This window comes from Branchiostoma lanceolatum, chromosome 19 (assembly GCF_035083965.1).
Source record: "Branchiostoma lanceolatum isolate klBraLanc5 chromosome 19, klBraLanc5.hap2, whole genome shotgun sequence".
NCBI lineage: Eukaryota > Metazoa > Chordata > Leptocardii > Amphioxiformes > Branchiostomatidae > Branchiostoma > Branchiostoma lanceolatum.
The window spans coordinates 9,920,463-9,938,183 of NC_089740.1; the positions used below are offsets into that span (position 1 = coordinate 9,920,463).

Below are 17,721 nucleotides of genomic sequence, written 5' to 3' on the forward strand. Positions count from 1 at the left end.
GGCAACGGATACATTGAAGTCGTTCTAAAGAACACCATTCTAACGCATGGTTCTTGAGGCCATAACAACAGACTTTGAAGTTGAAGGCAGAAGTACATGGTAAGGTAAGTGGAACTATTTGAGGAGTTCATTGTGTTTCTTTGATACGGAAACAAAGGGCTTACAATGCCTAGCGTCTGGGGCAAAGACAGGGCTGTTATTTCCGACCTTGTATCTAAGATTCTATCTTGCTGATTACAAGCAACAACAAAAGAACGTTCGGCAAGCAAAGACATTAACAGCAGCGTGGCGCAGCGGAAGCGTGCTGGGCCCATAACCCAGAGGTCGGTGGATCGAAACCACCCGCTGCTAAAGATTTTTTAAATATGTATGTTTTACATGACAGACCACGTAGTCTTATGCTACATGCTTACGCAGTATAATTTACAATAAATCAAGTCACTTTATTAAAAGTATTTTTTTAAGTATAAACTTCTTTTTTTCTCTCTTTCGTATAGAAATCTTAATAAGTTAAGTCAAGTCAAAGCCTTTATTTTCTTTTGAATGCTTGTTCGGCCACATGGCCGCTTTTCATGTCTGTAATTTTGATGCTGCTAATATAATCTTTCAGTTTACAATAAAGAAACAAGATTATCTACTTCCAAAACGTATTGTTACTCATTTTGATGTTTTTTATTGGTAATGTCGTTTTTAACCCTATCCTAATCAATTTATTTGTCCAGAGGAAAACAAATTCAACTGAAGAGGGACCATTTCAAAGGCGAAAAATGGCCGGGAAGAAAGTCAACACGTCCAAAGACAAGAAGAAGCAAGACAAGAAAAAGAAGAGAGGCGGCTCCTGTATCTGCAGATTCTTCACGAGCGATCCCGAGGAGTATGGATTTCTGAAGTTCTTATTTGGGTTGGTGTTTGGTGCCTTCCTCGGCCTGCGTAAGTTCATTTGTTTACCTGATTTGTTTATCTTATCGCATAACCTTAACCTCCTTTGGTGTATAACACACCAGTTGTGTGCAGTATGAACAAACTGTGTAAGACGAGACTGTAATGTTTGATCCATTCACAATAGGGTATTTTTCATAAGTGTGGTGAGCCTTTTAACGTGCTCGAGGTGTGGCTCTCCTCAAACACTTGACCTTGACGTTACGTCTCATCCTAAAGGACGTCCCTAAACGAAGCTAGGTACTCATTTTCACCTCCAAGTCGAGTAAGAAAACTTGCATAGAGTACCTTTAACAATTGCAAAAGATTGGATTTAGATTTCTACACTGTTTTATTGATTTATTCGGAAAAAAACATAATGTATGCCGATGATTTGACATTTTTGATGCTCAATTTAGCATTATCATTGTCGTCAAACACAACCAGCAGCGTGGCGCAGCGGAAGCGTGCTGGGCCCATAACCCAGAGGTCGGTGGATCGAAACCACCCGCTGCTAGAGTTTTTTTTTCTTTTTAATGCAGTAAATTCTGTGAATATTTCATTGTCTACTGTAGATTCTCTTTTTGTTCGTGATGATTTTATTTCATGTACAAAAGCGTGGATCGAAACAACCCGCTTCAGTTTTGCCACCCTATAAATACTTCTAGATTTCATCCTAAATTTTTGTTGTTTGACCCCCTCCCCTCTGATTCTATTAGTGATTTTACTATCATTCAGCCCAACTGACAGGGTAAATGAAGTCTTAGTCTTTACATGAGGGTAGTTTTGTCACATTACTTTCTAGAATTTACCAGAAGAAAATGACGAAAATGATACAATTTGGCAAGCTAGTAAAACCCGATATGACAAAACATGTGACCACATTTCATATTCTAGATCACATTTGCAATTTTCAAAACATCTACATCTCCATTCTGCGCAATATTTTGCAATAGATGATTGTTTTGAAGTTACGGTACCCATACCCAGTGTACAGCTTGTTTAGATATAGCTAACAACAGTATTGTTACAATAATGCCAGTCACAGTTCACTGTCATATCTGTATGTTTTCCCTGTCATTCTACAATGTACCTGCAATTAGCCATCAGGCATGAACTTGCAATAAACTTTCATATATTGATTATCGATGAAACTGTTTATATTTGCAGTGTTTTACGTGGGTATGGTGGAGATAATGACGTTTCCCGATGAAGAGATGCGGTACCAGTTCGGTGGGAGCGTGGCTCTGCTGATGTCACTAGGGTACGCTTTGTCTGTGCAGGTAAGGACATAAGCCTCATATTCAGTCCAGCGGCATAGCTGAATAATTGTGCCAAGTTGTCTAAAAGCACCACATTTGGCACACATGTACTTGCATGTATCCTTATAAGAAGTATGATATGGAAGCATCTCACATTCTGCTCAGAATAAATCTTGACGAAAATTTTGGCCAGAACGACATTTTCGGCCAAAAATGTATATTTGGGGCTCCTGTGCTCTTGTATTGAGACGAAATGACCTTTGGCGTAAGGATGAGTGTGACATATGCTCGTTCGCATTTTTGGCATACATCACTTAGAAATTAATACAAATCATGTATTTCTACAACTTAGAAGTTATCCATGTATTTCTGCAACGTTCCGCCCAGGTGCGGTGTACCCTGATCCTGGTCATCCCCCTGTTCTTCGGGAAACACGGCCGGAGGATCATCAACGCGTACGCCATCACCTTCCTACTGACAGGTACGTTTGCGTGGATTCTCTATTGAGTATGTATTAGTGTCATCACAGCCCGGCTAGCTCAGTCGGTAGAGCATGGGACTCTTAATCCCAGGGTCGTGGGTTCGAGCCCCACGTTGGGCGGTCCTTTATTTTGTATCTCTTATCTTCTGTCTTGTCTTTCTAGAATGACAATTCAGACAAGAAAGCTACAGATCATATATTCATAACGTTTTCAAATAAGATAACACTAAACCATACAATTCCAAGATGTCCTCGATTTCATATAAATGCTGCTATTATTGATACTTCAGTAATAATAGTTACAAGAATATTCCTAAAACAGTGACTTAGATAGAAAGGTAGCGAAATACGCACCTCGACGTCTTCTGTACGTCTTGTTCATCTTTTGTACGTCTTGTTCATCTTCTGGACGTCTTCTGGACGTCTTGTGCAGTAATCATAGAATGCAGCCTGATATCCATATATGCTTTCCTTTGAAATAGTATAATGTAGTTAGATATTTGGGGGGGGGGGAGGGGAACAGAAAAGCAAACCGGCGCAATAAATACAGAATACCACACGGTATATTTCGTATCACCCGAGGTACCAGCCCGACCGCGGGTCGGATCGCCCGACGGCCGTAGGACGATCCTACCCGCGGGAGGGCTGGGACAGAGGGTGATGCGGAATTTTACCATATTGTATTTTATTTATCTTATTTATGTCAAACCCATCCGAGAAAACACACATTTAGTCCATGGGCCAAGCAGGTTTTTGGTACCAAACAGAGGGACAAAGGGTGACTTACTTTTTTGAAAAGGTTGATTCCTCTACTTTATAATTATGCATGATAACAATGTCAAATGTCCAACTTTTTAGGAATTATCACGTGATATGGTGACGTCATTAAAATGAACCTCGATTTTTGGGACTTAATTCAGAGGACTGGGACAAAATATCAAACATCAATAATCTTCGGTGAAAATCGGTTTGTAGGCAAAAGATACCACAGGAATCACGAAATAGTATGTTTTTGGTTGATATCTTAACTCTATAAGAAGCTATGAGTCTTTGAAGTCCATTTTTGGGGTAATTTTGTGTAAAAAATGTATTGTTTACTTTCCAAAATCAGGCATTTATTTGGACCACCTATGGGGTCTTGTGTAATACATTATGTTAATAGGCCATATCATTTTCTGCATTTTGGGCTTTGAACCAACAAGATCCGTCAAAAATATCAGGAGTTATAAGGGTTTTAAGAATTACACCCAACGGCCATGGTATCGAATCGCCGCAAATATCGCAATGCATCATGGGTAATTTTAAGAGGGTCTATCTGTAATTATACCTTGTAGCAAAGGACAAAATGTCGATTTTTTTAAAATTTTAAGTGGTGGTAAGAAATTGTAGAAATATGGGTAAGTTTTTGGTTGACTGGTGGTCACCGGTTGCCATCGAAACGGTCATTTTTTTAAAGATGGCGAATTTCTATCCGCAAAGGCTCAGTCTCGTCCAGAATACACAATCTTTCTCCAAAACGCCACCTAATTCACATATATTCTAAATGCCTGTAACATTTACTTAACATCTTTATCTTAACAATAATTAGATAAATTTGCATAATCATATGTTTTGATTGATTTCTACACAATCTTTCTCCAAAACGCCACCTAATTCACATATATTCTAAATGCCTGTAACATTTACTTAACATCTTTATCTTAACAATAATTAGATAAATTTGCATAATCATATGTTTTGATTGATTTCTAACATTGACTTTTGGAATTCTTAGCGCTACAAGAAATGTTCATGAACATTCATGAATATTCATGGTCGGTCCATGAACGTTCATGAACATTACTGAAAATTCATGAACATTCATGAACGTTCATGAATATTCATAAATATTCATGAATTTTCATGAATCTTCATGAATTTTCATGAATTTTTATGAACATTCATGAATTTTCATGAACGTTCATGAATATTCATGAATATTCATTAAATTTCATGAACGTTCATGAAAATTCATAAATATTCATGAACGTTTTATGAATATTCATGAACGTTCATGAATTTTCATGATTTTTCATGAATTTTCATGAACGTTCATGAATTTTCATGAATTTTCATGAATTTTCATGAACGTTCATGAATTTTCATGAATTTTCATAAATTTTCATGAAAGTTCATGAATTTTCATGAATTTTCATGAATTTTCATGAATTTTCATGAATTTTCATGAACGTTCATGAATTTTCATGAATTTTCATGAATTTTCATGAATGTTCATGAATTTTCATGAACGTTCATAAAATTTCATAAATATTCATGAACGTTCATGAATTTTCATGAATTTCATGAATTTTCATGAATTTTCATGAATTTTCATGAATTTTCATGAAAATTCATGAAAATTCATGAAAATTCATGAACGTTCATGAAAATTCATGAAAATTCATGAAAATTCATGAAAATTCATGAAAATTCATGAAAATTCATGAAATTCATGAAAATTCATTAACGTTCATGAATGTTTATGAATTTTCATGAATGTTCATGAATTTTCATGAATTTTCATGAATTTTCATGAATTTTCATGAATTTTCATGAATTTTCATGAATTTTCATGAATTTTCATGAACGTTCATGAATTTTCATGAATTTTCATGAATTTTCATGAAAATTCATGAAAATTCATGAAAATTCATGAAAATTCATGAACATTCATGAAAATTCATGAACGTTCATGAATATTTATGAATTTTCATGAATGTTCATGAACGTTCATGAAAATTCAGAAATATTCCTGAACGTTCATGAATTTTCATGAATTTTCATGAATTTCATGAATTTTCATGAATTTTCATGAATTTTCATGAACGTTCATGAACGTTCATGAATTTTCATGAATTTTCATGAACGTTCATGAATTTTCATGAATTTTCATGAATAGTCATGAACGTTCATGATAATTCATAAATATTCATGAACGTTCATGAAAATTCATAAAAATTCATGAATATTCATGAAAATTCATGAGCATGAATATTCATGAATTTTCATGAACGTTCATGAATATTCATGAATTTTCATGAACGTTCATGAATATTCATGAATTTTCATGAACGTTCATGAATATTCATGAATTTTCATGAACGTTCATGAATATTCATGAATTTTCATGAACGTTCATGAAAATTCATAGATATTCATGAACGTTCATGAAAATTCATGAAAATTTATGAGAATTCATGAACGTACATTAATGTTCATGAATTTTCATGAACGTTCATGAAAATTCATAAATATTCATGAACGTTCATGAATTTTCATGAATTTCATGAATTTTCATGAATTTTTATGAACGTTCATGAAATTCATTGACTAATTCCAATGCGAAGTTAAGAAAAGTAGGAGTCATTCATGAATTTTCATGAATTTTCATGAATTTTCATGAACGTTCATGAATTTTCATGAATTTTCATGAATTTTCATGAAAATTCATGAAAATTCATGAAAATTCATGAAAATTCATGAAAATTCATGAACGTTCATGAAAATTCATGAAAATTCATGAAAATTCATGAAAATTCTTGAAAATTCATGAACATTCATGAAAATTCATAAACATTCATGAACGTTCATGAATTTTCATGAATTTCATGAATTTTCATGAATTTTCATGAATTTTCATGAATTTTCATGAATTTTCATGAATTTTCATGAACGTTCATGAACGTTCATGAATTTTCATGAATTTTCATGAACGTTCATGAATTTTCATGAATTTTCATGAATAGTCATGAACGTTCATGATAATTCATAAATATTCATGAACGTTCATGAAAATTCATAAAAATTCATGAATATTCATGAAAATTCATGAGCATGAATATTCATGAATTTTCATGAACGTTCATGAATATTCATGAATTTTCATGAACGTTCATGAATATTCATGAATTTTCATGAACGTTCATGAATATTCATGAATTTTCATGAACGTTCATGAATATTCATGAATTTTCATGAACGTTCATGAAAATTCATAGATATTCATGAACGTTCATGAAAATTCATGAAAATTTATGAGAATTCATGAACGTACATTAATGTTCATGAATTTTCATGAACGTTCATGAAAATTCATAAATATTCATGAACGTTCATGAATTTTCATGAATTTCATGAATTTTCATGAATTTTTATGAACGTTCATGAAATTCATTGACTAATTCCAATGCGAAGTTAAGAAAAGTAGGAGTCATTCGGAACAAGAAATTGTAACAGCCGCAACGTCCGAATCCAATATCTAAACTTGTTTGTACATTGGTTTTAAGTTCTTTTTCAACTGCGACAAACCAATAAAAGACATCTTGCATCTTGTAGGTCCGATGGCCAACATGCTGGCAAACGCTAAGGAATCCTCCCGGTCGATCAGCTGTTCGTCCGAACTCGCCTTCGAGCAGTCCCAGACAGTCATGAAGTTCATGGCGGCTCCGCTGATGGACACCATGAAAGACCTGGAGGTGACAAAACAACATTTCAGAAATGTTTTTTTTCTTTTCTTTTCGTATACAGTTCAAAGAATATCCATTCCTTTGAGCTATACCATGTATATGACAAAGCAGCCCAACTAGCGCACTTGGTAGAGCGGGGCCATTGTGATTCTTGATATATGATTATCAGAATAGCGCGATTTTTTAGTCTGGTACCAGTATTACTGCCAGATTAATACACTTAAAATACACCCATCGCAGCCCGGCTAGCTCAGCATGGGACTCTTAATCTCAGGGTCGTGGTGTCGAGCCCCACGTTGTGCGTTATGCATTTTTTTATTTTACAACAAATTATTGCATTAAAGATTATTTTGTTAATCAAGAAAAGATAACATAAAGGACATAGAGATGATTTACTCTAGCAAGTAGCTCATATCAAACATCACTTCTGAAAATAGAAATTACAGCTAAATTTTATCCTTGACAAAATACAGAAGCAGGCGAAGGACCTGGACAAATACTCTTCGAAGGTGAAGGAAGAGTTCAAGCCAGTGGAGACGGAGGTAGAGGAAGAGGAGAAGGGGATGACGGCAGGGAAGAACCAAAACACCGAGACAAAATACAAGGACAAAACCAGTTCGCGCTGCAAAGGTAGGACTGATTTTTGAGAGAAAAAAACTTTAAAAGCTCAAAGAAATCGTATGCAATATGATAAGTAAAAGTTGCGTGTCATTTTATTGTGGACTGTACTTTATACATGTATAACAACAAGAACTTTCTACCATTCGAAAATGACGACCCTAGCATGTCCAGAACACGTTAATGAAAACCGGAAGTTCTGTTGTAGTATTGTAGAAAGCCTCTAGGAGGCCCATTATCAAATTCATCGACCTTCGTATTCCCCGCGCCTCGTCATCATCATTTTCAATAAAATGCCAAACATCATCAAACACAAATTTATATGTTACTTTCAGCAAAGCTTTTTTTTACTAAATGAAACCTTGGAACACAGCGAGCATTTAAACGAATTTGTCGTTTTACTATCTAGCTTTATCATACAAATACAGTGTATGCGAGTTTTGTTTTGTGGCGCAGTGAGTAAAGGGCCTCACGATGACGTCACATTGGAAGTGACCAATCACTGCCCTTTTTTTCAGAACTCATGTCATCGGCCCAGAAGAAATGTAAGGAAGCCTTGCGGAAGGTGCCTAACTGCTGGAGCATTCTCGGCTTGCCCGTGTGCTTCGATTTTGAGGCGCTAGGCACGTGCGCAGCAGTAGCTGGTAAGAGAAACATGTCCGTGAATAATTCCAGTCATTCATTCATTTCATCATTTATTCTTTATTACAGGTATAAAAAACATAAACATTATAGGGTTAATGACCCGCCCTGAGTCATACGGTGTGATAAGGCATGGTCGTTCCTATAACCACTGAATAAAGTACCGAGGTCGCGAAGCAGGTGTCGCTGCTGCTATGTGAAGAATGGAGTCCCAAATGTGACATACGTTTGTACCACCCCCCCCCCCCCCCCATCAATAGATTCAAGTTATGAGACAGCGTAATCCAACGAGTGCACCTGTTGTTAGAGAGAGAGAGAGAGAGAGATCCAAAGAGTTTTTCTAACTTTCGTCCTTTTTCCATTTTAGGCACTATGTGCTCATCAGACAAAGCTGTTGACAAGGGTTTTGGGAAGAATTACGAGAGTACTGAACGCTCCAACAAAGAACTGGACAAGCACTTCGACGCCAAGATGGAGTACCAGGTACAGTTCACCAGTTTACTCGTGTTCCGCTAGGGGGCGTTAGGGGATCATGTTCCTCCCGTGCTATTTCTATTCTATTGTTTAGACAACGCCGCCTGAATACGCCAAAGAATGTCAAGCACAATGAAAATGCGAATGAGTATTTTCAATGGCCATCACAGCCCGGCTAGCTCAGTCGGTAGAGCATGGGACTCTTAATCCCAGGGTCGTGGGTTCGAGCCCCACGTTGGGCGAATATGATTTTTGTATTTTTAAGACAGTTTATATCAAGACAACTCTCTGTAATCGTACGGCAGTTGGATGTCGTGTTTAGCTGATTGCTTCCTGCGCGAAAGCTGGGGATAGGGGGAAAGGAATGGAAAGAAAGGAAAGAAAGAAAGGATAGAAAGGAATAGAAAAGATTAATCTACTTGAATAGAAAACTATACGTATACGGGTTTGTAACACACACATCACAACCAATGTCACATTTTGATAGCTTTCGATTCCCCAAGTTGATATTTTTAGGAGGGGGGCACAGTTAAAAAAAAAAAAACTTAGAAAACACACGAAAACGTCCACTACTAGTATGTAAGCGATACGGTTCAATACTTTAAGCGCACTTTCCAGCAATGTAAGCCGGCCTCTAAAGGCCTATTCAAAGTATGGACCTATTGTGTGCTATTTGTTTAGCTCCTAAACCGATTGGATCGAGTTTCATAATGGGCGCCAAATAGCAGACAGCACAAATCTCCGCCATATGAAAGTCGGTCCGCCTCTTTTCCCACCGGACAAATCCACACGGTATCTACTAAAATACTTAACGTACCCATTCCTTCATCTGTTACGTATTCCTTCAGTTAATGTCCGTCACAGACAACGTCGAAATTACACCAAAAACACAGGGCTACACTCCTCGCAACAACCTATTAGAGGGCACCGGCCACCATTTTGGATCTGCTTCTGGGCTGTGATTGGCCCGTCTTTTCTCACTTCTAACCAATGGCGTTCAAATGTTCCAAATGTTTCAATTGTTCCAAATGTTTCAAATGTTCCAAATGTTTCAAATGTTCCAAATGTTCTAAATGTTTCAATTGTTCCAATTGTTTCATTGTTCCAAATGTTCCAAATGTTTCAATTGTCCAAATTTGTCAATTATTCCAAATGTTTCAATTGGTCCAAATGTTTCAATTGTTCCAAACGTTTCAATTGTTCCAAATGTTTCAATTGCTCCAAATGTTTTAATTATTCCAAATTTTGCTCTTTTCATGGTTCGCGTCTAACTTTACACTCCCCTCACCCATTCAAAATCGCCGTTAAGTTGGGGCGTAATAATCAACCAGTCTAGAAATGAAATATTCAGTGCATGGACGTAATTTGTAGCCGGACCGCTCACATTCCACGTACATGTAGGGCGTAATCGGCGCTATCAACGTAAAGCGTCATTCGCGGCTGACTTTAGCGTAAAGTGAAGCCAGCCAGAATTTAACGTAATATATAGCTGCTGCCTTCCTGCGTTTAGCGCAGAGCGTTGACAGTACACCGCCCTGGCAGCTTTCTTGGGGGCAGTTTATGCCAAAACATTTCATTGTAATCGCACGCCGATGGAATGTCGGGTTAAGCCGATTTCTTCCTGTTTTGGTGGTGAAAATCTGTAAAATTAAGTTTTTGTCCCCTTCCAAGTCTTTAAATCGTGACACATTGTACTATGATTACTCGGTGTTTGCACATGTACAAGGCAAAACATTTCCACTCCGATCTATTGATACCCAAACCCTTTTTCTTCCTATCATACGTACATATAGATCATCTCTCGGCCGAAAGATCTGAACTTGAAGACGGCTGAAGACGTCGGACTGGCTATAGATCAGGAGTTCCGTTCGAGGATGGCCGTCTTTCGTCTCATCTCATCCGCCATCAACAAGATCTTCGCCTTTCTTTTCGTCTTGACGATTCTCGCGTGAGTTTCGCGAGTTCTTTTGCAACTTTTGTAACGTTTGTTACAATGTTCACAAATCTCTCTGTCCTGAGCCAACAAGGCTAGGACTCAACTGCACTGTTAATGTCTGTTATACAGTAAGCAATAATATTATAACAATGTTAGTTAAACTGACGACTAAATTTTCGTTTCGACTTGATATACCCATAGAGCGAAACAAATAATATTCTACTATCTTATGCATGATATACCGCCAGCGTTCAATTTTCAATACTACAATGAACTGATAAGTGTACAAAGGAACTTTTCGGGTATGTTATATGCAATACATAGTAAAAAAATTGGCTCTGTTTGTTGTTAAGTTGTAATCTTATTGTAGCGTCAGAATTACTTATTGTTAAGCTATTAGTACTTCTTAACCTGCCTGTACATGTGTTACGCATTTTCTAAATGACATTACAATGTACACCTTTTTAAACAGTCAGACGATTCTTATTACCTGGATGTCTGATAACCTTCATCAATGTACACCTTTGTTATCTTTTACCCCAATCCAGGGCACACACCTATCAGCGGAAGTTCTGCACGAAGTTTGACTTCGACAACTTATACATCACGGGGTACTTCCGACGGATAGACGCCCGCAGGAGAAAGGCTGTAAGTAATGACGTCACCAATAAGCTAGTTCACGAGTTGAACTGCGCATGAGCAGTTGGCTGCATTGTGGATAATATGTCAAAGAGACCTAAACAAAAGACGTCAGGACATGTATTAAGTATTGTCTAAACAATAACTGTTAACAAGTTGGGGACATTTACACATTTGAAGTCGCGCATGCGCAGTTTAAACCATGACCCAGCTTACACAACTTAGACGTGGCAGAAGCCCCCGCTCGCGTCGCGGGTCTGCCAAGCTGGCGTGTTCAGTCGAATGGCGGTTGACGTTATACCTGCTATTTGAATACAGATACAAATACGATTATATTGTCTCTAGCTTTGTTGCAGCAGTTTCTCTTGTTTGTCAATTCAATTGCAGACAATACGATGGCAAGGCTGTCCAGTATTTTCTAAGACAAATATTATATAAAAGGATTATAAAAGGAGCATAAGAATTACACAGAGTCAGCTCAGAACAGCAGGGATATATAGCAGATTTGTAGAGGTACGACAAGCCTATTCCATACCAATCAATTGTGACATAATACATGGAATAACAAGTAATATCTTTTATGCTTACCTTACCATTGTTAGATGTTATCTGAACTTTTTAGGGTTAGTGTCTAGCGCCATAACAGCCCGGCTAGCTCAGTCGGTAGAGCATGGGACTCTTAATCCCAGGGTCGTGGGTTCGAGCCCCACGTTGGGCGATCGTTTATTTTTTATCTCCATCTCTTCAATCTTCTATTTCTTTCTGTATCTCACAGGTAGATTTCTTTTTACGTCATTACAATCAGCAGCGTGGCGCAGCGGAAGCGTGCTGGGCCCATAACCCAGAGGTCGGTGGATCGAAACCACCCGCTGCTAAGAACTTTTACTGAACGGAGCGCTATGTTTTCACAGGCGTCTGTTTGTAAACAAAGTAAATCTAGAACTACAACTGAGATATAAACTCCATTAACATTAATCCGCCGGGTTACTAGTACATAGATCTGCCACTATCATAAACTGTGTTTTTGAGAGATCTCTAATGCAGCACCCCCGGGTATGCACAGTTTAGATATACAGGAGTGCATTATACTATGGAACGTTGAGTTTGAGATCTATTTGGACGTATCTTTTCTGGGTGGCGGAATGATGTTAGTAAATGTCACTGTTATTCACATGGCTAAACACTAGAACTAAGCACTGGTTCACTCATTGTGGCTTATCATAGGGAAAGAGGACGCTGCTGCCCCTGAAGAAAGCGGAGGAGAATGAGATCATCTACCCCTCCAGGATGAAGCTGATGAGTCATGAAAAGCAGAAACTGGTAAGACCCCCATTCCACTGGGGCGGCAACCTCGCTGCGATCGCACTGCGACGTTAAAGTTGACAGAGCGCTGATCGAACGCCACCGTGATAAAAAAACGAATCTTTTTACGCTTGGGTTTTTCTTTTTCTTCAAATTTTCAGTCATACTTGTACATTTTGCAGGGTATTCCAGTTACATAGTCAAAGGTTACAAAAATTCAAGTTAGGTCGCAGCGAGAGCTTGCTTTAAACTAGTCTTGCACCCATTCCACCAGACGGCGACCATGGATGTGTGTAACCCTTGATTCCATAATTGGAAGGCATCATGCAAAATGTAAAAGTATATGACTGAAACCACAATAAAACACACAAATCGTAAAAAGATTCGTTTTTCATCAATGAAATTCGTTGAGCGCTCTGTTGAATTTCAGGTCACAGCGAGAGCGTGGTGACGTGTCCGCTATGATTAACAAGGAACGATCTGCTGGTAGTTCGATGAAAATAACAATATCAACGTTAGGTTGAAACGTTGTTGCCAAAATCGACGAAAAGAACGTAAGATTGCCTCTCCCACGCATCTCAGCCCGGCTAGCTCAGTCGGTAGAGCATGGGACTCTTAATCCCAGGGTCGTGGGTTCGAGCCCCACGTTGGGCGATAAATATTTTTCATTTTTTCATCTAGTTGTACCTTTTCAGGACCTTTTGATCACGAAGCTCAAGACTATATGACATTTACACATGTAATGTGTGTGTAGATGACCTGAAAGCATTGATACGATTCTAAAATGTCGTTCTGTGATTGCGTCATAGCTGGGCAATGCTCCGCGAACGTTTGATGCAGGTTTCCTGAAAAAAACATATTCCATTTTCAGACAAAGGGCCTCATTATGGTTTTCGGACAGATCGTGTTCGCTTTGGTGGTTTTCTTCCTGGACTATCTTTTGTTCGAAAGTCTTGACATCATTCGTCGCCACAGCGAGGTCACCACTATCATGAAGGGTAAGCTTTTTGACACGGCTCAACTGCGCTTTCTAGCGGAATTAGTCAGAAGCACAAGTCATTTCAGGGCGTTGTGTCCGAAACAACGTAAATCAATTCCTACATTGCTAAAACGTGAAGAAAGTTGTAAGATTTACATACATATTATATCATGTATATAGTTCAATGTATTTGATAGCAATTTTCGTATATTCGTTCGCAATCGTCTGCTATTAAAGTAAAATGACGTATAGATGATGTGTACTCAAATGAAGATTTTTTTTCCCCTGAATTTTCTGATTCTGCCTTTTTTTTCGTATATGTAGGACATCACCAACTGAGTGTAAAGGTTCTTGGTAAAGGAGCCCTGGCGAGGATCATGGATAACTTGTTCAGATCCTTGAAGAACCAGGAGCACACGCTTCACCACGTCAGCACCAACAAACGTACGTTCCACTACTGCACTTTGTGAAATTGTCGCAAGATGTCACTTTTGATCCATGCGTCAGCACCCGGGTTTCTGGCACATCCAAGTACATGTACTGTAATGTTGAAGCTTGTTCTTATGTTTTCTCCTTCAGGATCAAGCCTTCATATTTCGTCCTAACACCCTCACTGATTCGTTAAATGTAACGTTATTGGGACTTTCCCTCCACAAAATAACTGAACAACACATCAGAATGTATGCCGTAGTCTACAAAAGGCAAAAGTAGAATCATGTTGTAGGATTTAAGATAAATTGAGGTTTTGAAGTTTGAGTTCGTAGTTGTGTTTAGAAAATACAAATATCACCAAAATCTGTGGATTGCTTCTTAGAGCCCCTGCACGGTACGGTGTGATAGGTTACATTCGTCATTTCGGATGGTGACGTAAAGCCGACGGTCCCGTGTATGAAGGAGCTTTGCATGTGAAATAACTTATCGAGAGAAAATATAGGGATGACCCAGTGTGCTTGACTGAAAACGTGAGCCGTAGTGAAGCTAGCTACAGTACACTTCCTGATGACCACTAGCTATTTAAAAGCACTACGCATCACCTTCTTTGATGATGGCTACTTCTATTTACCTTTATTGAGCAGGCTGTCTGCCCCACCCGACTGAGCTGGACCCGTGGTACCTGTGGCTCGTACTCGGGATCTACATCGCGCAGATCGGGCTGTATTACATGGAGGCGTACGCACTGCGCCTGCGCAGGGTCATTGCCAGTTTCTTCTACAGAAGGGTACGTACGAGTTGCAAGCTTTGGATCAATTTCCACGTTTTTATTTAATGATTTTGTTGTTATTGTTTTTTTTTTGCAGTATATACATCGCTTATTATGCCAAATACGTATAGCTTGATCGACGAAGATTGCTTGTATTATGCTAAGTCATACAGTAGTGTTGTCTGACATTATTGTTGTTCTATTGTTATGTAATTGTGATTGACAGTTAAAATAACGTGTACAGCAGCGTGGCGCAGCGGAAGCGTGCTGGGCCCATAACCCAGAGGTCGGTGGATCGAAACCACCCGCTGCTAGAATGTCTTTTTTTTCTGTAATAATTTACCCTACTCTGACTTATACATGTATCCATGTTAAATTCTTGGTGCAGGAAAAATACTAAAAGAGGAGTTCACAAGAATTCAAAGGCAATGATTATCACCTTTTCTCGTGTTTGACTTCTTATTTTTCCCCTGAATCTAATGTTTGTACAGAGAGCCAAGAAAAGAACGCTGTACCTCTACAACGAGTTTATGAGAAAGCGGGTAGGTTTTCTCACGCACATGCGCAAGAAGATCCGCCGCTTGGTGAGAGAGAAGAAACTGTCGGTGAGCCTAACTAATTAGTCATTCAAATTATCTTACAATGATAGTTTATATAGTCAACAGATATGATATAGCGACTTTCATTTACTTGCCGTTATCCGGTATCCTATTCTTTAGGCTTTTTACCCTCAGTGGCAGGGCCAATGGTATCAAATGACTATTGCATTTCTAACAAATGTCGCAGAACGTCGCTTTTGACCCGTATGCAGACCAGTGTATCAATCGATCAAAATTATACAGGTAATTCGAACAATTTTGATAGAGACTTTGATGATCTCTTAGGAGTTACCATGTTCATTCTTCATATAATTCCTCCTCCTAAAGATAGAGACGGCTCTACCGACGATTCTGCGGTACAAGTTCCCGCTGTTGTTCGGTTGGCTGAAATGGTTCGGACTCGGGAAGAAACAATGTCTCATCTGTGACGACAAGGAGAACAAGTTGACACACCACTGTCCCGGATGTAGGTACGTGTACTGCAGGCAGTGCTGGCGGGATTTGAAGGTGAGAATTCGTTTTTAAAGGCAACCAAAGCAATTTTAGGACCCAAAATATGGAAATTTTAATAAAAGCTGAAATCTTAATCGTAGTGACCTTTACTAACACTATTCAGCACATTTGCGTAATAACCTCATACTTTGAGCATTTTAAAACCGCGCAAAAACGTGCCGTACGATGATTCCCATAGTTTTGCGAGCCTACAACACCCCTGGCGATGATTTTCAGTGAGTTCTCACATCACAACGACGCCGTATTCTTGCATAATGGACGTCGCTATACAGTGTTGTTTGAACTAATCATGTATAGAAATGACTAAATATATTGGCTTCCAAAATCCAATTTTGGGGCCCTAATATTGCTTGGGTTTCAAGGAAGGTAAGAATTACAGTGTTGTTCTTGTTGACATTGCAGTGCCTAGGGGCACATAGGGCAGCATGTTTCCTTGCTGTTTCAGTAGCAGGGTATGCTTTTACAGGAAGGTGTTTTTAGCAATTCCCCTTTAACGTGCTCTAAGTACCCCCTTGAACATGAGACCTCCATTTCACGTCCTTTCCAAAGGACGGATGCAACCCCAACCGAGATGAACTGTCCAAGGATTGCACCTGGGTCTCCCATCTCTGCTTGGAGATGAAGTATAGATCACTTTGTGTTCTCTGTTGTGGTTGAATGTGTACATTCCAAACCTTTTGTTCCGTTGGATTTGATTTGATTGCTCTGTCAATGGTTCTGATTGGTCAGTCTACTATCATGAAGTTGCTATGATGTTGCTGGTTGGTCAGTTTGTCAACTTTTTAGTTTTGAAGGTCATGACATGAGTTCGTTGAATGAAGACCTTTATTGCACATTTTTTTGCCACACTGGGTCACAACAAAACAAAACATGTTTAACAGATACAGTCAACAGATACAAAATGTTCTTGATTTCTTCTCAGAAAGCGTGTTACTACTGCAATCCGGCCGACACTTCAGAAGACACACAGACAAGTGACAAGTCGTCGAGCAGTGAGGAAGACTGACTCAAGGTCACAAGCATGTCGTGACAAGGTTGACTATTAAGGACTGTGTTCTACACTAGACTACACAAGGTTTAGCTAACTTAATCGACTTGAAGGGTCAATTTTGAGGTGTGACTTTGGCGTTACGACCCCCTTCCTTCCACAAGTTCTTGATCAATAAAATGTGAAAAAATTGGTACTGCCGTGAGTCAGGCTTTGATTTCTGTGCCAAGATCACTTGTTTGCCAGAGAGGAGATGTGCCTAGTGGCACAGTACCTAGTCTGGCTTTTGAAGCAAGATCAAGTTTTGTGTACAGAGAAAAGCCTGGTATCAAAGCCTATTGTGAGGGCTCGGAAAGGGGTAGATCCGGGCAGCGCATATCGACCCTGTGTGTTTAGGATTTGTTCGATTTTCCTGACCACCATTAAGATACACACACACAAAAAGCCCGACTCGAAGACCTACATAAGAGGCTACCGTTTAACGTACCCCGTATATCTGCACGATTATTAAAAACAACACTGCAGACCTTTATATTCAGCACAAAGTATTTTTTATTCAAACCTTAGCAACATATTCGACTAAATCGACACACCAATAAGATGATTCCGGTATCTAATACGCAACCATTAGGCGATGCTGGTTTGCGGACGCTTTACAGTACGG

At 38.7% G+C, this 17,721-nt stretch overlaps 2 protein-coding genes and 8 non-coding genes across 11 annotated transcripts in view; all 10 read left to right on the forward strand.

Moving 5' to 3' along the window:
* LOC136425239 (small ribosomal subunit protein eS27) overlaps positions 1–17,721 on the forward strand; it is a 214,923-nt gene that overhangs the window by 82,687 nt on the left and 114,515 nt on the right. The gene's annotated exons all lie outside the window — the stretch shown is intronic.
* Positions 50–17,250, forward strand: LOC136425394 (E3 ubiquitin-protein ligase DCST1-like). 2 transcript variants are annotated; one of them, XM_066414252.1, is made up of 17 exons: positions 50–104; positions 723–930; positions 2,089–2,201; positions 2,568–2,661; positions 7,036–7,175; positions 7,640–7,796; positions 8,303–8,428; positions 8,794–8,909; positions 10,694–10,848; positions 11,385–11,484; positions 12,700–12,795; positions 13,649–13,775; positions 14,081–14,200; positions 14,833–14,975; positions 15,449–15,562; positions 15,884–16,063; positions 16,992–17,250. In XM_066414252.1, exons 2-17 carry the CDS (start codon positions 768–770, stop codon positions 17,073–17,075), a joined length of 2,028 nt encoding a protein of 675 aa, XP_066270349.1. In that variant the 5' UTR covers positions 50–104; positions 723–767; the 3' UTR covers positions 17,076–17,250. The 2 variants fall into 2 exon arrangements, with proteins under 2 accessions (XP_066270349.1, XP_066270348.1); XM_066414251.1 differs by having other exon boundaries at positions 53–99.
* On the forward strand, positions 280–351 carry Trnam-cau (transfer RNA methionine (anticodon CAU)). The gene has a single exon. It is a non-coding gene; the product is annotated as a tRNA-Met (tRNA).
* Positions 1,364–1,435, forward strand: Trnam-cau (transfer RNA methionine (anticodon CAU)). The gene has a single exon. It is a non-coding gene; the product is annotated as a tRNA-Met (tRNA).
* Positions 2,709–2,781, forward strand: Trnak-cuu (transfer RNA lysine (anticodon CUU)). Its single transcript has one exon. It is a non-coding gene; the product is annotated as a tRNA-Lys (tRNA).
* On the forward strand, positions 9,070–9,142 carry Trnak-cuu (transfer RNA lysine (anticodon CUU)). Its single transcript has one exon. It is a non-coding gene; the product is annotated as a tRNA-Lys (tRNA).
* Positions 12,121–12,193, forward strand: Trnak-cuu (transfer RNA lysine (anticodon CUU)). The gene has a single exon. It is a non-coding gene; the product is annotated as a tRNA-Lys (tRNA).
* Trnam-cau (transfer RNA methionine (anticodon CAU)) lies at positions 12,279–12,350 on the forward strand. Its single transcript has one exon. It is a non-coding gene; the product is annotated as a tRNA-Met (tRNA).
* Trnak-cuu (transfer RNA lysine (anticodon CUU)) lies at positions 13,359–13,431 on the forward strand. The gene has a single exon. It is a non-coding gene; the product is annotated as a tRNA-Lys (tRNA).
* On the forward strand, positions 15,200–15,271 carry Trnam-cau (transfer RNA methionine (anticodon CAU)). Its single transcript has one exon. It is a non-coding gene; the product is annotated as a tRNA-Met (tRNA).